The following is a 20,761-nucleotide window of genomic DNA, read 5'->3' as shown; positions in this document are numbered from 1 at the left end:
TTGGCCTATATGATAATGCAACAGTTCACAGCCACTGTGTTTGTTGATATAGTAGCTAATAAGGGGAGGTTGGTAGGTTGAGAGTGCTGACAAAGTAGACATACTGCATAGTGTAGTTTGAGGTCTAATTTTGTTTAAAATGGTTACAAATTCGGTGAAGATATCCAGTTCAGCATAACATCTTTAGAAGTAAACAACTAAATGGTACACAGTTCTTTCTAAGGCTAAGCAGTTTAATTAATCAAAGCTGGCTCTCTAACTCTGCCATGCCACTGACTGGCCTACAATAAATGGTCTCCCTGCCTGCTGCATTTTTCCATCCAAACATTGTACAAATCAAGGACAAGTATCCTTGAGACTCCTTTTAATGGCAATATTCTTAAAAAGCCAGGCTCCTGCAGTTGCTTAAAATCAAAGAGCATAATGAAAGTTTCTTAGTGCTTTTACGAAATCTGTAAAGATCTTGAAATTTGAAATGCAAAGCAAAGCAAGAGGCCAAAGACTCAACATTTGAGTTTTCAACGTTAATTTTTTAGGAATGCGGAAATCAGATTGTTATCGGTGGCTTCTAATACTGCTATTCTAAAAACGAATGGCTTCTTAATTTAATGACTTCAAAGTGATATAGTGCACCTCTATAAAGTGCTAAAGAGTGCTAAATACAATGCTTTAGAAAAGATCTTACTACCTAAATTTAACTTATCAAGTGAATGATTTGTCAACTGTCAATCACAGAGATGCAATTTTTGCTGTATTAATGTCATCTTTACTAATAACAACTGATTAAGATGATTACTTATCCACACATTTTCATTTTTATAAAAAGTGTTTAAAGGTTTTAAATTCATTGGGGAAATGTTAGTAAGTAATGTGCTTAGAACTACTTATTATCTGAGCTTGGAATAGAAAAAAGAAAACATGTTTACACTTAGTGAAAAAAATGGTTACCAGTGAGAAACATCTTTGTAACTTTTTAAAATATTATGGTCCAGTGGCAAAGTTCTTCCTTTCATATTTTCAATCTCAATCTGAGTGTAATCATTTAATTACTGATAATCATTAGACTTCAATAGTAATTAAAATCTAAAATATGCTTGGTAGCAATCACTGATCAAGTTGACTTATATACACTAACATTTAATAATAGCAGTACGCTCCTTTCATATTTTCAGGAATTCTAGTATGTATTATAGTGTATTTTATAATAGAATTATCATATTTGTTTTACAAATCTAATTTTGCAATAAGTTGAATGTAGTATATGAAATGTTAATGAAATTAAGAAAACTAGGTATTACTTTTCATTATATCCTATTGCTTGTTCTGAATTTTCAAAACTGAATTCACAATAAATGTACTTTCTGGTGAACTTTTAGGGAATAATTAAGAAATTCGAATATATATGATATATAGTACATATATAATTTTTAGATTGATTTACCTTCATTTCTAATCTTAAAATCTAAACACATTTGGTATCTGAGAACATATTATTTGAGTATATTATGCTTTAATCTTAGTATTTAAAATTTTTATTAGGAAATTTATCTTGAATTTCCAAGTTGCAAATTTAAAGAACAATAAAAGAAAAAAGCTAAAATGTCTGTGCAGAATCCCAATTGGTAGAGTTGTGGATTTCGAAATGTAAATATTTTAATATCTTGATTTACTAAGTGGTATTTATACGACTCTATATAATGTCTGAGTGCTTACCTGCTTACTCTATAAAAATAATTTGTCTACATATTTCCTGTTACTTATAACATATCACAAGTTATTATTATAATAATTTTAAATGTTGACAGATTTAAACATTGCCCTTTTTGTGGAAGCATAACTGACAGTGGTTATAAAAATTTAACTTAAGAAATTTATAGAGGTGAGAAATGCTAAGTCAGTATGAAAATGATTTTGATACAAACCTCAGATGTAGGCTAGTCAAGAAATAATGGATCAACAGATATTTATTAAGGGATTATGATTTGTGAGGCATACTAATGGGAATATAAAATATGAGAGAGACCTTTTAAGGACATTACACTTTTGTTAATGTGATCAGCAAAGGATAACAGTACATAATGCAGGATTGCAGTGCAGAATGGACGTGTCTGTTCAGGTGCCACCTTCAAAGCAAAGGAAGAAGAGCGTGGCATGAGGAGCAAGAATTATTTCCTTCATGTAGTGATCAGTAACAAATCCGTAAATTCCGAGGGGCTTGAATTGTATGATGGTCCACATTGAAATCACTTTAAAACTATCTCCCATCAAATCTAACAGCCATATTTTGATATGGATTATTTCTAATACATTCAATTTTTTTTCCTCATTTGTTCCCAGAATGCTCGGGCCCATTGGGAATTGAAGGTGGAATCATTTCAAATCAGCAAATCACAGCTTCATCTACCCACCGAGCTCTTTTTGGACTCCAGAAATGGTATCCCTACTATGCACGTCTTAATAAGAAGGGGCTTATAAATGCCTGGACAGCTGCAGAAAATGACAGATGGCCATGGATTCAGGTAACAGATGGGATGGAACAAGGTTACTGGCAAGGAATGACCAGAGTCATTTCACAAAGAAGATAGTGAGTGTCCAAAGTGTGACTTTTCTTCATGGTCACAGAGGAAAGGATGATTTAGCTAGAGTCCAAATGGGCTATAAACTCTGAAACTGTGGGAAACATGCACATTCCATTGGAAAGTGTGTTAAGAGGGTTAAAAATGTTAAAATTCTTGGGTTATAAATATGACAATCTTAAGGTACGTATCAAAGAGGGAGGTTTTTACATATGCCATGTGTTCCTTAGTACTGTGTTAACATTTAGTAGCAACTTTTGATACTTCAAGAATATAAAAATTATGTCTTTTCCTTCTCTGTCTTATTAGTAGTTCCATATGTGCAAATATAGAATATGCAATGGATTATGATAATACCTCAAAAGTCTTTAGCACCCTCTTTCAATAGCTGAGTGTGTTTCAATTCATACTCTATCATTTATTAGCATCAGTCAGCTATTTTTTTAAAACATGGGAAAACAATGACATACCAAGAGACTAAGTGATTTCCCAAAGATGTCATGGAGGGCAGTAATGCCTGCATCTTACATTTTATCTACTTAAATACTTTTTGAGCCCTTAGCTGAAGTGAGACAGGAAACTACCTATTTGGAAACAGAAAAGGTGATCAAACCATGATTTCTGTGAAAGATTATACCTCTGTTGGTGGGGAGCATGTTAACAACATCTAACAAGTCGTTGATGTGTGCTGAAGAGAGGGAAAATCCAGTATACCCTGGGGTCAGAGGAGGAAGTAATTAATTATCATGAGAAAGCCTCACTGGAAGATAGCTTTTAAGATAGGCCTTGGAAGATGGCTTTCAGTAGAGACCAGATATCAAGGGAACAGCATGATCCAAGATGCTAGGTGAGAATCCGGGCAACGCCATGTAGAAAATCATGACCTGTGTTTAGGTTGCTAGAGGAATGCGTTCAAATTTAGTGTGCGAGTTTAGCACGCCGTAGGATTTATGAATACCAAAAGGTTTGGGCTTTATTCCATTGGAATAGGGAGTTATTACAGAATTTTGATTTGTTTAGGTAGCTGATCTGTTTTATCTGTTGACTACATAGTTTGAGTCCGAGGTAATTTTTAAGATAGGAATCCATGATGTGATGTTATAGCAGAAGATAGAGACTGCTTTATAGGCAGTTAATAGAAAGGGAAATTGATTTACGGCCAAGTAGCGTGATCTCTGTAGTACTTTCAAAACAGGGCCAAAACCTCCTTCAGATATATCTTTGCTCAGATTTCTTATGAATTTTTACATATCCTGTATACATTTCTTTTATCTATATGGCTCCATGTGGTTGCCTGATATTCTTGTTTTGTTTTATGAATTTAATTTGCATGCATTTGCAGAAATTCCTTCTTAAGTTGCACATGATTTTTCTAATCTACAGCCACATGCACAAAGAAAATTCCAGAGAGTGGAAATGGCACCTTTGTACAGTTTTGATCATAGACTAATGAAGTTCCAGTTAAGTTTTAAATAAACACAAAACAACAAAAAATGCTTGTATTCTATGTGCTAAAAATCATTCCAGAGACCATTCTTTAAGTTGACCTTATGAAATGTATTTATAGGATTGAGGTCATGATAAAACTTTAGAAATTATGATTCATAGCAGAAATTGTAGAGCAATTGAGAGATAATGTCACAAGTTTGCATCAGGGTTTCTATTTGACAAATTGTTTGTGAGCGTCAGTGATTTCCTATTTCAGTAAACCATAAATAACACACTTAGGCAGTTTTTTTCTCTGAGAAACACCTTATGATTGTTTTATGTCCTGATTTTTCATTTATTTTGTCACGGTTTATTGCCTACTTAACACTGCAGAAGTCTTTCAGAGTGTGAATGAATTTTAAATTTTCTTTATCCAAGTGATTATAGGTAGAAATAACCTCAGTGAAACAGGATAGTGGTAGACTCTTAGAGGAACTTAGATTAAATATAACTTTATCAACCTAGGTAGAATAATTAAATACTTCTTTTAAGGGCAGTCTTTTACTATTATTACTATGGTTATTATTATTTTTCTTTTGGTGTGAAGATGATAATGAACTCTTAGAGAAAAACAAGTAAAAGTAAAATAAAAGGGTTTATATTAGATGAGGAAATCTTGCATATGATGGGAGGAAAACTGAAAACTCACCATTGTTATTCAATACATACTTCATGATTGTGTTCAGAGTATTATGTTATTATATTCTTTAATAACATCTTATTTTCTAAGTTATTTTTCTAAAAAGAAAACGTGTATCCCTTTCTTAAAGGAAAACCGTGTCTAGGAGGCTCTGGGAAGTCTAATTATGTACCAAATATTCTTTGTTTGAGCATTAGTAATTTCCCTTGTCATTTAATTCTTTTATTTATATTCAGTCCTTCAAATGAAACATTTGAGTACTTTACTTAAACTCACTTATAATGAGCACAGTATTCCCCTAATCTTTCACGTGTATGAGACACATGCCCTAATTAGTATTCAATTTCATTTTCTTCCTTGTCTTGATGAAATGAAAATTGAAATGGCCATTTTTAAATTTACACACTCAGCATGCAATTATGGATAGTACCACAATATTCGTAATTGGTTCTGAATTTAAGGGGTTAGTGCAGTATATTCAGTTAAACAAAAAGCTTTTTTTTTCTTATTTTTTTTTCAAGTTTTTCTGACCTTTATTTCCTCACCCAGATTTTTTTCCATGTAATAAATAACCACCACCTTCAACACTAACTGGGTCATTAGCACCCTGGAATATCAATTTCCCTTTTGACTGATATGTCAGAAATAGCAACTTTGCACAATTATGGAAATATGCCTTGTAATATATAAAAATTAAAAGCTTATCTAAACCTTCTGGGAACTTTGCTCACTGAATCAGATCAGCCAGGATGATTATTGATTATTTATTTTAAAAGATAAATATTTTCTACTCCTGTTATTTTTCTCTTCTTTTTGTATAGCTACATGTAGTTTTCATTTATTGTTTGTTATTTTTTTCTTTTAATTTCCAAGGTGATTTTGTTTGTATATGTTCTTTCTGGGATGCATATACATTGGATTTCCAGGCATTTATTTATTCATCTGTTCGACAAACATTTACTAAATGAGTGTCTACCCTGTGGTCTGTTCTGTATTGGGCACTAGAAAAAAGATAGTATTTGCCTTCACAATGCTTTCAATCTAGGATATAGAAAAGTAAGTAAACATAATAGTATAACATGTGTAGCCTGGTCTTACATCATCTGCTAACCATTCTATTTGAACCATAATATTTTATTATATCCAAACAGTCTATTTTTAATAGAGCTTTTGTTAAACTAAAAACTAGTTTGGCATAGTTATAGAATATGAAAGGAGAGAAATTCCCATTACACTATGTATTACATAGCTATATTATTATATGCTGATCTATTTGATGGGTATATTAAGGCAAAGCCATAATTTTCCTTTGAAAGTTAATTTACGAGTAGTTGTTTCAGTGCTAGTATTTTATCACAGAAAAATAGATCTTGATCTATTTTAAATAATTCATTACCCTTTTGGAAAATGTGAATATGAACTTAATATGTTCCTTTTCTATATCCCAGAGTTTAGTGGGTGGGGGGGCGGGGTGAGTAGTTATTTCTCAAACTTTAATGTGCCCAGGAATCACATAGGTCACTGGATAAAAATTAAAACTTCTGGATTGTCCCACAGACCTATTTATTGCAGGTCATCCTCAGACTACACTGTAAAAATAGGGCTCATCAGCTCATAAAGCCTGGTTTTGTACTGCCTGAGATACATTAAAAATAAATAAATAAAATGCACTTTTGCTTGATGATCTGAGCACTTAGTTGTTGGAACTGCAAGTAGTGACAACTGCATGGGTGGAAGGAGAGGAAACAACAGTGAAGAAAAATGAAGAAGAATAGTAGGAATTATGTGACCCGCAAAAAGTCTGTAAACTAGAGGGAGGCAAAACCATGTTGTATGTCCTAGTCAGAAATGCATCCCTCCTTTAGCAGCAATTCCTAAGTAGTCATTATTCATTAGTCATAAAGTTTGTAAGTATTTTCAACAGTTAGTGTTCTTAAATGGCTATTAGATTCTTCTTTGTTAGAAAAGTTTAAATACCCAAAAGCAAGACCATCTGACTTCTGCATTTTAAACAAAATAATAATTAGTGTAGAATACATGGACCCAAAAGAGACTTATGTGAGCACAAGTTATGTTACAAGTTCACATTTCTGGAATATAAATTCCGTATGTGGTGGGGTTTTTTTTGTTTGTTTGTTTGTTTGTTTTGTTTTTTTATACTGCAGGTTCTTATTAGGCATCAATTTTATACACATCAATGTATACATGTCAATCCCAATCGCCCAATTCAGCACACCACCATCCCCACCCCACCACAGTTTTCCCCCCTTGGTGTCCATATGTCCATTCTCTACATCTGTGTCTCAACTTCTGCCCTGCAAACCGGCTCATCTGTACCATTTTTCTAGGTTCCACATACATGCATTAATATACGATATTTGTTTTTCTCTTTCTGACTTACTTCACTCTGTATGACAGTCTCTAGATCCATCCACTTCTCAACAAATGACTCAATTTCGCTCCTTTTTATGGCTGCGTAATATTCCATTGTATATATGTACCACACCTTCTTTATCCATTCATCTGTTGATGGGCATTTAGGTTGCTTCCATGACCTGGCTATTGTAAATAGTGCTGCAATGAACATTTGGGTGCATGTGTCTTTTTTAATTACGGTTTTCTCTGGGTATATGCTCAGTAGTGGGATTGCTGGGTCATATGGTAATTCTATTTTTAGTTTTTTAAGGAACCTCCATATTGTTCTCCATAGTGGCTGTATCAATTTACATTCCCACCAACAGTGCAAGAGGGTTCCCTTTTCTCCACACCCTCTCCAGCATTTGTTGTTTGTAGATTTTCTGATGATGCCCATTCTAACAGGAGTGAGGTGATACCTCATTGTAGTTTTGATTTGCATTTCTCTAATAATTAGTGATGTTGAGCATCTTTTCATGTGCTTCGTGGCCGTCTGTATGTCTTCTCTGGAGAAATGTCTATTTAGGTTTTCTGCCCATTTTTGGATTGGGGTGTTTGTTTCTTTAATATTGAGCTGAATGAGCTGTTTATATATTTTGGAGATTAATCCTTTGTCCATTGATTCGTTTGCAAATATTTTCTCCCATTCTGAGGGTTGTCTTTTCGTCTTGTTTATGGTTTCCTTTGCTGTGCAAAAGCTTTGAAGTTTCATTAGGTCCCACTTGTTTATTTTTGTTTTTATTTCCATTACTCTAGGAGGTGGATCAAAAAAGATCTTGCTGTGATTTATGTCAAAGAGTGTTCTTCCTATGTTTTCCTCTAAGAGTTTTATAGTGTCCAGTCTTACATTTAGGTCTCTAATCCATTTTGAGTTTATTTTTGTGTATGGTGTTAGGGAGTATTCTAATTTCATTCTTTTACATGTAGCTGCCCAGTTTTCCCAGCACCACTTATTGAAGAGACTGTCTTTTCTCCATTGTATATCTTTGCCTCCTTTGTCATAGATTAGTTGACCATAGGTGCGTGGGTTAATCTCTGGGCTTTCTATCTTGTTCCATTGATCTATGTTTCTGTTTTTGTGCCAGTACCATATTGTCTTGATTACTGTAGCTTTGGAGTATAGTCTGAAGTCAGGGAGTCTGATTCCTCCAGCTCCGTTTTTTTCCCTCAAGACTGCTTTGGCTATTCGGGGTCTTTTGTGACTCCATACAAATTTTAAGATGATTTGTTCTAGCTCCGTAAAAACTGCCATTGGTAATTTGATAGGGATTGCATTGAATCTGTAGATTGCTTTGGGTAGTATACTCATTTTCACAATGTTGATTCTTCCAATCCAAGAACATGGTATATCTCTCCATCTGTTGGTATCATCTTTAATTTCTTTCATCAGTGTCTTATAGTTTTCTGCATACAGGTCTTTTGTCTCCCTAGGTAGGTTTATTCCTAGGTATTTTATTCTTTTTGTTGCAATGGTAAATGGGAGTGTTTCCATAATTTCTCTTTCAGATTTTTCATCATTAGTGTATAGGAATGCAAGAGATTTCTGTGCATTAATTTTGTATCCTGCAACTCTACCATATTCATTAATTAGCTCTAGCAGTTTTCTGGTGGCAGTTTTAGGATTCTCTATGTATAGTATCATGTCATCCGCAAACAGTGACAGTTTTACTTCTTCTTTTCCAATTTGTATTCCTTTTATTTCTTTTTCTTCTCTGATTGCCGTGGCTAGGACTTCCAGAACTATGTTGAATAATAGTGGTGAGAGTGGACATCCTTGTCTCGTTCCTGATCTTAGAGGAAATGCTTTCAGTTTTTCCCCATTGAGAATGATGTTTGCTGTGGGTTTGTCATATATGGCCTTTATTATGTTGAGGTAGGTTCCCTCTATGCCCACTTTCTGGAGAGTTTTTATCATAAATGGGTGTTGAATTTTGTCAAAAGCTTTTTCTGCATCTATTGAGATGATCATATGGTTTTTATTCTTCAATTTGTTAATATGGTGTATCACATTGATTGATTTGCGTATATTGAAGAATCCTTGCATCCCTGGGATAAATCCCACTTGATCGTGGTGTATGATCCTTTTAATGTGTTGTTGGATTCTGTTTGCTAGTATTTTGTTGAGGATTTTTGCATCTATATTCATCAGTGATATTGGTCTATAATTTTCTTTTTTTGTAGTGTCTTTGTCTGGTTTTGGTATCAGGGTGATGGTGGCCTCATAGAATGAGTTTGGGAGTGTTCCTTCCTCTGCAATTTTTTGGAAGAGTTTGAGAAGGATAGGTGTTAGCTCTTCTCTAAATGTTTGATAGAATTCACCTGTGAAGCCATCTGGTCCTGGACTTTTGTTTGTGGTGGGGTTTTTAAACTTTGTGAACTAGGTATTTAAAATGCTGCAAAAAATAGAGTAATCATGTATTTCATTTCAAAAGCCTATATATAATATGTTTGAAGACTTTTGGTACTTATAGGCACCTGGAGCTCCTTGAAACACAAAAACCGTTTTTAAAATCATAAAATTAAAAAGTTGATTTTTTTTTTTCCAGCTTGTTTTCTAGTTACAGAACCTGAATTGCACAGAATCGAATCTGTCTTTACTACATCTTCATTCAAGTAGAATATGTTTTAGCCTGTTTTTTTCCTGAAAAAACTACATTCTCAGATACACTCCCATTCATACTAAACTTCTAAGGTTAATTACATCTAGACATTAATATATTGCTTCTAATCATCTTTGTTTAAAATAGTAACCTTGTATGGACAATTACTATTTTCCTTTAAGTTGTTTATTAGAAATGAGCTTCCACACATAGTTGTGTATGCTTTTAAAAACTTTTTAATGTTTAAAAACAAAAAGGCACTTAGCATTAAGTAAAAATGACATGATGCATCTTTACTGAAATATATTATATTGATATAATATATTTATCAATATACTTATTGATAAATAAATATATTGATAATAAATATATTATCAATATATAATATTGACAATAAATATAGTTAGTCTCTAATTTTTGGTCATTTACCACATTTATACTAATACTAGTGCATATTGCTTGCTTATTTGCTTTAATGGATGTGTTTTGGATCTTAACTCCAGATTCTCTGAGCTATGGAATAGATGACTAACCAGATAGCAATTGTTCTCTAATATAAAAGAAGCTGCATTGGGAATCTCTTCTCTTTCCTCTAAGCTGCTTCCTCTCTTTCAGCACCCGAGACCTCATTGACCTGGATTTCTTGCTGTTGCTCAGCTTCACCTGGCTGTTTGCTGCTGTTGTGGTTAGGCACATACACTTCATGGTTTTTCTATTGACCATCTACCAACCTTCTTTAGATTCAGCTCCTTTATTGCCTTTTCTATAAAGTGATTCCTGAAATTCCTGCTTTTTATCTCCAAAGCCATAAGTGACTACACTGTCCTTTTTTCCCACTCTGACAACTATATGTTTCAATCATAGCAGCTAATATACTTAACATAAAAGGGTCTTTGTTTACCTTTCTCCTATATCACTTGAGAGTTAGTATTACACCTGATTTAAGTCTATTTCCATAGCACCTTGAATTAAAAAAAAAAAAACAAACTGTGTTGGATAGATACAGATAATTGATAGATGAAAAGAGACTACTGAACAAAATAGATGGGAGAGAAATAGTGGTTGTTTTCACATGGTAATCATACTGCACTGAGTGATACTGAGATTGTCCAAACAACTTAGCTCATCTCTATGTTCAGCTGTTATATACTTACATGTGAATTGTGCCCTCTAAGCATGATCCCATTGGTGCCATATGTGCTACATCTCTCCACAATATAAGGAATTCCTCACGCATCTGGGCAGAAGAGGAATCAAGCTTTCTGTAATTCTAGTGGCCCATACTTTCCTCCGTACCTACTGCAAACCACTTTTATATGCAACGTTAGATGAGCGTGGGTAATATTTGTAAGGTGTTTGCCAGGAAGTCTGCTAATTAAACCCTGAGTGCCAAACACCAAAATTTTCATCTTCTCCTATCCTGGTTATGTTTTGTTCTAGAAATGTTAAAGAAAAAATGTCTATTTTAACTTCTTGCAAAATTTTTATAAGTTTGTTGTTATAATCACACCGCCAGAGTTTGAAACTTTAGACATTACTGTTGTTAGAATAATCATATTATTTTAATGTCTCTCTCAGTCTCTCTCTAAGATTAATTTACCATAGAAAAACATTTAAAGTACTAGTATTTCCCAAGCTTATGCTATGTCATTTTTGCCCTTACAGAAATGTCAAAAAAACCCAACTAAATGTATTACTATTATTCATAAAATATAGAATATGAAGAGTTCCAGGGAGTTGTTTTAACACAATTTTTAGCATCTATTAAACTGTTAGTAGATAATTCAGTAAAACACTCATATATAAAAGACTTTTTCATTATACGTACTTGCTATACATTTTGGCCATGAGAAAAACATTTCCAACTTATCTTCTGTATTTACAAAGGTTGAGATTTTAAATGTCTTGTGGTTCGTTTAGTTCCCAATGTCTCATGAATATTATCAGAGTGATTTTTTTTTTTTTTTTTTTAGTTTATGATACTGGTAGATTGAAATGGAGACCATCTGAATTGATTGAAAATAACTCTCTGTCATGGAAAAAACAAAACATTCAAAGTTTAATATCTCTGGTTTTCCAATCTACCTTGATCGCCTTCTTGGCAAACTTACTCTGGTTCCCTCTTCAAATCTCTTCACGTGACCATCTGGGCAGCCTCTGGGCTATATATCCCAATTTCTGGCACTTAGGACTAAAGGAGACAGAACCCTAAGTTCCTATCATCTTTCAGAGTTTCTAGTAACTTTGCTCCGATGTTACCAAATGCGCTCGGGAACGTGAGTCTGCCGTGCCTGTGGATCCAGCTTCAATCCGAGGTGTTAACCGTGCTTATGAGACCTGCCATGGGAGATTTTGCTTATGAGTCCGCGTCAGCTACTGCCTCCAATGCAACAGTTCGTTCTGAAAGGGCTGCAGCAGCACCTCCTGCAAGGGCAGAGGAGGGCTACTGGCAGCCTGTCCTGAGTCCTCAGGCGGGGTAGAAAGGCCGAGAAGCAAGGGGAAAAGTGAGAGTCTGAGCTAAAGGTTTGATTGTCTCTTTATGTTTATCATCTGGGAACTAGTGGGATTACTATTTGGACTGAGCTGTAGGAAACCCTTATTTCCACTGTAGACACTGAACAAATTTATTCTGCCCCAAGGCATCACTGAAAACCTCCTTGTGTTGAAAATGTGACCAAGTACCAAGCCACTTGGCCTGATTCTGAAAGCTTTAGTTTTTTGAGACAGTAATTAACTTGAAACCATTTCAATTTGGGGGATTCGGTTGTTGTTTAAAACTAACTGAATGTGGTTAGATGTAAGTGCAGAAAAAGTTACTCTAGTCACTTATACTTTGGATCCAGCTGAGTCTCATTATCCATACTATTATGTATTAGCTTGAAAATCATCTAACAGCTAGCACTATATGCTCTTTCAACTACCTGGTGTATATTGAATCCATAATTCCATGTAATTGGTATTGTTCTTATACCCATTAGTCAGATAGGGACATTTAGGCACGGAATGATAAATTGTCCAAATTGACTCATCTAGTAAATTGCATAGTTGGGATGTAAACACAGACAGCTTGTGTGAGAGGCCAGCGCTAAGCCATTCCTAACCTCTGTACTGTCCTTACTTTGAAAGCTCTTGGAAGCGCCCTTTTATTTATTTATTTATTTATTTTTTGGAGGTACGGGGTCGGCACTGGTAGTGGGTATGGGGGGAGTCTTGGATTTTCTTAAAGCTTTATAAAGTAGCTATTGTATTTTATAAAATTTATATCTGCCCATAAGCAAGCAGTGCACCTCTAGGCTGGGGCAGTAGTTCTCAAATGTCAACTACATAAAAATTACCTGGAGAGCTTTTTAATTATGGTCCCCATCCTTAGAGTTCCTGGATTAATAGGTCAGAGTTGGAACCCAGGGGACTACATAAAAAGCAGACACCTCAGGTGGATTGTGGTAGTGGTGATCCTTAGGGAAAAAAGTAGTAATCGCTACCCTGATGGAGCTCACAGTCTAGCAAGAGAGATATACTCCTCCTTGAATGTGCCCCTTTCACTATTAGAAGCAACTTAATTAAATAAAGATGTTGGAGAATAGTATATTGTTCTTCCAAATGAGACATCAGTGTGGGATATTTTAAAGTAATGGATGGCATCAAGACATCACAATTCTAAGACCTAACTACTTAACCTGCTTTGGTGATATTTTATTATTAACCTGCCTGTATGAGTTATCTGCCTTAAGTGGAATCCCCATTCCTCCATGAACTGGAAATAGTAATGCTTAATCATTTTCAAAGGATTTTTGCCTATGACGTGAGACCTTCAATAATTAAGTCATAATTAAATAGTAAACGGGTCGTAAAACATCCACATCTCTGGAAGACCAGGCTTTAAATGTTTTATTTTCAAATCCTCAGCTGGGTCTTAGGAATCTTTAAGGAAGAATTAGTTATTTTCTATGCAACCAGAGTATAATGAAAACATCAAAAAGCCATTTACATTTTAATTATTAAAGGTGAATTTAGTATATTCACCATTTTTGAGGATGACATTGAAGAGCTTATTCCAGACGGAAGGAACAGGATGAACAAAGTCACAAAGGAAATGGAGGGAACTCAAGGTACCACAGGGACTGGTTTACTATAGTGAAAATTTGAATACATGTCGGGAGGTGGGGGGCACGGGGGGCGGGAGGGTGCGGAATAAGAGGATAAGGGTCTACAAAGGTAAGGAGACATCAGAAGGTGAAATACATCAATACTGGATGAAGGTGGCACTTGATGGTTATTGAAGAGTTTTCAGCAGGTTATTAATACTGTCAGAACTAGAGTTTAGGAAGGTGGCATGTCAGTGGTGTGGTGCGTGTTATGTGTACACAACACAAAGCCTAGTGCTAACAAGGCTTTCAGTAAAATTTTATTGAATAAATGCTGTGTTTAATGCAGAGGTGAGTCTAGGAGCAGGCACACCAGTTGAGAGGCTTTTATGGCTAACTGCCCAGAGGAGGACCTGAATGAGACTGGCAGCTGTTGAAATAAAAATAAAAGATCAAACTGTAAGAGGGTTTGAGGGTGCATCACTGACAACTGATTCAACTGTGTGTTATGGGAGGGGAGGGAGGAAAAAAGTAAGAAAAATTAAATTCCAGGATTTTGAGCCTGAGCATGATTTTGGTACCATTAACAGAAATGTAGAAATCAGGAAAAGGAGTTGGTCTGCTTGGAAAATGATGCATATATTTTGGGCCTCGGTGATTTACCTAGAGAAAATAATATCCAGCATAAAGCTGGAAAAGTGAGTTTGTTCTGTATAGAAAGTAGAAGTGGATCAAGTGGACACCACCACCAAGTGACACGCTTCCTTACTACCACTGGTCACTTTGAGTCACAAGGCCATGCCTGTCCACAGAGTTGAAATAGATTTTTGAGAGGACAGATGAGAACTCTAAAATATAGTATCCTCCCACAGAGGTAAAAGTCTCTCTCTCTTCTATTTCCATTTTCATCAAAACAGTGTATAAGACCATAGCTTACCTGGGAGCACCATTGCACAGGACCCTTTGGAAGAAAAGAGCTGAACTTTGAGCTTGGGGATAAATATATTCATTCTACACATTAACGCCTTTTTCAGGACATTTCATTTCTGTACTATATGTTGGTTACATTTTCTCCATGTATTTGTTTTTAATGTTGTTATTGCTGTGGCTGCTGCTTTTTTCCCCAAAATTGATATATTTAATTAGAATAGTAGCTGTTTCAACTTAACATTGGTGTACTTAGATTGTTTTATTTTGTTGTTATTTTGGTCCTTGAAAAAATAACAAAGATCTCCTTTTTTTTTCCCCCCACAAATGGGCTCTCAGATTTTTGCTTGTATTATGTGTTTAATGCTACTTTAAGTTTGAAGTATTCTTCTCTGAGTTTATAATAATAGGCTATATTTTCATTTTTCAGATTAAAAAGAAAACTGTGTTAAACTCAGGTCTCCTTAGTTACTATCATTAGCACTGCTATGAGAGTGAGTGCTGAGTTTCAAAAGCAGATGTAAATGTTTCTTAGTTTTCCTAGCAGGAACCCAACCTAAGCCAGTATTTTTTTTTTTTTTTTGATTTTTAAAATTTTTATTTTATACTGGAGTATAGTTGATTAACAGTGTTGTATAGACTTATTTTTTAGAGCAGTTTTAGGTTCAGAGCAAAACTGAGAGGAAGGTACAGAGATTTCCCATATATCCCCTGCCCCCAGACATCCCCTATTATCAGTGTCCCCCACCAGAGTCATACATTTGCTACAGTTGATGAAACAACCTTGACACATCATTATCACCCAAAGATCATAGTTTCCATTAGGGTTCAATCTGGACAAACATATAATGGTCTGGACAAACATATAATGACATGTATCCACCATTATAGTTTCATACAGAGTAGTTTCATTCACCTAAAAATCCCCTGTGCTCCACCTATTCATCTCTCCTTCCCTCTCCCAAATCCCTGTATTTTTACATATTGGTAGCTTTCAAGAAGTTCTTTCAAGTGATTATCTTGTAAAACAAAACAACAAATGGGACATTTTGATATTGCCAATGGATCTTAGCTTTTCTTTTCTTAGGAGCATTAACCCAGATTTGGAAAGATGTATGTAAATGTTGAAAGAAGAGTACATTACAAATTTTTTAGAATGTTTTCCTTAGTTTCGAATCTGCTGTAGATGAATCAGTATTTATTTAGCAGCTCCTATTTGCAAGAAACTATTTGGGCAATAGACACGTTTTCTGAGCCTATGTGGAGCTTATTTAAGTAAAGAAAACATGTTAGATGACCTTATGCAAAAAATTTTTACTTCATTGTGTGGACATTTGAGAGGGAAAAAAAAAGCTGTTTGATTTAATTCAACGAATAATTGAACTCAACGAAGTGCTCTGGGAAGTGTGGAGAATTTATTCTGAGTTCCAGCCACATGGGACTTCTTGAAGGCTATTCCCTTCTACTTCCCAGGCTTGGCAAAAACATCTTCCAAAGTGACCTCCAACTCCCTTTTAATTCATTCATTCATTCATTCATTCATTCAGTATATTCACTGAGCATTTCCCATGTGCCAATTTCTCTTCTAGAGGCAAGTTTATCAAGGAAGCTTTCCCTGACTCAACTCTTCACCCTAGACTAGATACAGTTCTCATAATATATGTTCTTACAACTTCTTATTCTTTTTTGCTTGTTGCTTATAATTAAAGACTATATAGGAGATTATTATATTAAGTAAGCTGCATGAGGGTAGGGGACTGTCTGTTGTCTCACTTTGTATTCTCACCAATCCCAGTGACTAAACCTTTAATAAATAAGAAAAAATGCTATCATAATTGGTATCCCCAAGACCTAGAACAATTTTTCTTTGCTCAGTATTTATTAAGTGAATTAATAAATAGTGTGAAGATAAGCCACATTACCTATAAATCTAACACAAGTAAAACAAATTTGCATAAGCAGTTATATTCTATGGTAAAGCAATATGGTGTTCAAGATCAGTGGTTCTGGATTCAACTGGCCACTGTCACTTTGGATAAAATTACTTAACCACTCTAAGATACAACTTCTTTATATATAAAGTGGTAAAAAAAATAGAGTGGCTTTTTAAGATTGTTGTGAATATTTTATAATGGATGTTGTCACATATTGACCATACAGCAAGTGATTAATAAATGTACATTCTCACTCAATTAACAAATATTTATTGAGAGTTGTAGCCAAGACTTTTAACTGTCTCCCAACATCCTTTCTCCTATTTCCATAGCAAGAGGATTACTAGCTAATAAGCATGTTTTACCTCAGAATATAGTCTTATTCTGTATAAGATTATATATCTTATTTAGTGTAATATTCTGTATATTCTATATAAAAATATAGTCTTTTAGGCTATATTTCCCAACCTCCCTTTCCACTAGGTGTAGCCTTGTGATTCACAAATGGCCCAAGGCATATAAGCAAAAGCATCACAGTGTGGTTTCTGTGAATCTTCCTTGAGAGGTTGCACCCACATGCCCTCTTCTCCCCTCTTATTCCTTTCTTCATCCTGCTGCCAGAAACTCAGATGCCACCCTCTTGGACCATGAGATCAGGGTGACATACAGTGGCAACAAGATAGAAGGCACCCGGGGCCCTGCTATATCAGCCCCTTCTGCCTAGTCACATGTTTACACGAGGGAGAAGCCAAATTCTTTCTTATTTAAGCCACTGTTAATTTGGGCTTTCATCACTCACATCTGAACTGAATCTTACCTAATATGATTCTGAAAATAGCATGTTCAATATTAGATCCAAGGCCAAATGTATTAGTGTCATAAAAATAATTTTTAAGTGTTACATGTAAGTGCAAAGGAAGCTATTTAAAAGGAGACTTAAAGAGCAGATAAGCTTTCAGACTGCTCCAGTAGATGAAAGGGGCCTTCCAGATAGACAGACAGAACAACAGAAGAATTACCTTTTTGTCCAGCCTCGCCAGACCCTCATTAGCTTAGGGAGTGCTCCACCTCCTGGGCTATCTCTCTTGCTCTCCTCTGGGTCTGAGATGACCATTCAATCCTGGCATGTGACCTTGGGGAGGCAACTTGACCTTTTGGGCTATCTCTCTTGCTCTCCTCTGGGTCTGAGATGACCATTCAATCCTGGCATGTGACCTTGGGGAGGCAACTTGACCTTTCTAGACCTAGTTTTCTGTTTCCAGTCACTATTAATTGATATTTTCTCTTTATGCCCATAACAACCCATTTGTCCCTTTATCATCTGTAACATTCTGCTTCGAATTACAGTTAATTGTGTGTTTTTTCCTCTTTAGATTACATGTGCAAAGATCTTTTCTGTCTTTCCATTTCCCACTGTCTCTATCATCATGTTTGTACATTATAGACATGTGGGACAAATTAAATCCATTAAATAATCAGAAGTGCAGCTGAAAATATAAGTTGCAGTGACATGGTAGGAATTAGTGCATGCAGAGTGAAAGACGTGCATGTTTTAATTTGGTGGTGGGGAGGCGAACCACTGAAGGTTTGAAAATGAAGAAGTGATCTAAGACTGGAGAAAGTCTACACTTCAAGCTACCAAAAAAAAAAAAAAAGTCAAGTGTAATGTAGTTTGCCTTATTTTGAATGTCCTAATAACATGATTATAGTATTTTGTCATCAGAAATTTTATGTCACTTTTAAAATCATATGAATCTTAGAATAATGGGTTGTAAAATGAACTGTAAAGCTAGAGTTATGGATGTAATTTTTATAGGAATAAATCTGGTCAGTGGTTAGTATGTGTAGTTCTTGACCATTAAAAAATAACTTGTTTTCTAAATTCCAGTCACACTCTAATGAAATTACAAAAATTAAAAAATGATATTTTTCCATTTAAAAATAATTAATTCAAGGTTTCAAAAATGTTAGATCAAATTGTATTATAGTATTTAGTTAGGGGAAGTGGAACAAAAGTTTACGAACAATACAGTCATTACATTTTTAAAGATTGTCTAATTGCCAACATCTGTTCAGCAAAATTATTATTTTAAAAAAATGAGATATATTCTATTTTCTTCCTCCTAAATTTGAAGTATTTTAATGTTTTGCTATGCAGATTTTTTTGGTAGTGGTGAAACTGTGTTTCTTTGAAAACAGGTAAAAATATTATCTTTCTACCTTATCAAGGAGTCCATGTTGGACAAGAGTGCTGTGTGGGGAGTAGAGTTTTTTCTGTGCTTACCTTTGCCCTTTGTGTATTCTTCTCCTTACTTCTAAGGGAGCATAGATGACCAAAATTCCCCCATCATCTTCCCCTCTTGGCCCATATGGGAGACCAGAATTATACAATGTATTTCTTCGGGTTAATATAAAGAGCAAAGAAATAGTGTAATATGTATAAAAGCACTTTGAAAAGTAAAAGTTAAAGAAATGGAGTCTAATATGCCTGATCGGTGTGAATTAAAGAATCATTTTCTTCTTTTTGTTGTTTTCCTACATTTGTAAAGGAGAAATTCAACTTTCCTCTTTCCTGGAAAGAATGGTACTGATAGCAAACAATCAAAGAATCCCTAAAGATGCTAGGCACCTAAGGGTCAACATCACCTTTAATACTCAGAAGACCCTGTGAGTTAGACAGCATCTCATTACCATTGTACAGATGAAGAAATTCTGGTTCAGGAAGGTTAAGAACCTTGCCCAAGGCCATGTTAGGAAGTACAGTGGCACAACCAGGTTTCCAGCATGGGTTTTCAGAAGACAAACATTTTAAGTACAGTGATCTTCTCCCACCCTAAAGAAACAGAATTTCTGTTGTTCCTTCTAATACCCCTCGGTGGAGGCAAGCAATTTTGGGTCTTAGTGGTTCTTAACACTGATCATCACCTAGAAAGGAGGGGTCTGTATGCGCATCTTAAAGACATGCAGTACAGGACTTCCGATTGCAGTCTTTTGCTTCTCTGTGTTTCTCATCTTTCCAGTGTTCCCATAGCACCATCATTCTCCCAACAGCTAATAAGAAGCCCCAAACTCAACAAGGCCAGTCCCAGATGTTGGTTTGTTGTGAAAAACTCAGACTTCAAATTTCAGGATTTATTTGCTCATAAAGGGATTCAAAATGTTCAAACAGCTTAGAGCATTTTACCTTCCATATTTTAGTTAAAAATAATTAGATATTTAAGTGGAGTACCCATACTTTCCATAGAAATACAATGCAAATTACAAATTAATCCTTACCATAGAAGTGTATGAGCAGGTAGAAGGATTAAAAGATATTACTTGCCTCTTCCAGGGAGACTTCGTTATAGACTGCAATGAACCTTTTGTGTCAGGCAGCAAGCACTTTAGGAGACGATGGAATATTGCCAGTGTGTGTCCGATTTTGGAGTCATATTAAAAACTTACTTTCAGCATGTCTGAAATTGGATAACCTGGTTAGCTCAGGTAATAACATTCCTAGCGGCTACCGTTAGGTCTAGAGTAACAATTTAATAATAAGGAAAAATAACCAAGCACTATTTGGTTTGTCTTTTTAAACAGAGTTTTTGAATCATGAAGTTAAGTCCTCAAAAAAAGCCGTGAAATGTTGTCTGTTTGGTTATTGTTCAGAATATTTGCTGATATATTCCAATGTGACAATGAAATTTAATTTCTAAAACTGTTTAATTTTATTTTTGAAACACAGATGGAAGAGCGTACTTATTTAGATTAAAATAAAGCCAGAAGTACACAAAGACTATAGAACACTAACTTATTTCTTGGTAATGGCTGCTGCACCTGTGTCCCAGAGGTTTCCACTCCTTCTGTTTAGTCCTCTGATTTCTCTTTTTGGTTAATTCATTCATATTGCTCAATGCTAGAAAATAATATCCTAGAAAATGTGCCACTTCGTTTGCTAGAGCATATGTTTGCTTAGACTTTTTCCTTCAGTACATAAAAATGAAGAGTATCATAGTATTCTGCTTCCCAGAAGTACCTTTTAAGTTTTTATTATGTGAATTTTGTTTCTGTCTTGATGTTTGATTGATCCCATGTCAGCATTTTAAATTTCAGGGCA

The 20,761-nt window shown here is 35.0% G+C and overlaps 1 protein-coding gene across 2 annotated transcripts in view; it reads left to right on the top strand.

Moving 5' to 3' along the window:
* The window catches only part of EDIL3 (EGF like repeats and discoidin domains 3), a 440,701-nt gene that overhangs the window by 280,600 nt on the left and 139,340 nt on the right, over positions 1-20,761 (top strand). For both annotated transcript variants that reach the window (XM_068535611.1, XM_068535613.1), the window contains one exon: positions 2,338-2,519. In XM_068535611.1, coding sequence (XP_068391712.1) covers positions 2,338-2,519 — 182 coding nt within the window. The remainder of the gene's footprint in view (positions 1-2,337; positions 2,520-20,761) is intronic.

This window comes from Eschrichtius robustus, chromosome 2 (genome assembly GCF_028021215.1).
Source record: "Eschrichtius robustus isolate mEscRob2 chromosome 2, mEscRob2.pri, whole genome shotgun sequence".
Taxonomy (NCBI): Eukaryota; Metazoa; Chordata; class Mammalia; order Artiodactyla; family Eschrichtiidae; genus Eschrichtius; species Eschrichtius robustus.
Note: the sequence above shows the minus strand (reverse complement) of the source record. Positions and strands in the feature narration are given on the sequence as shown.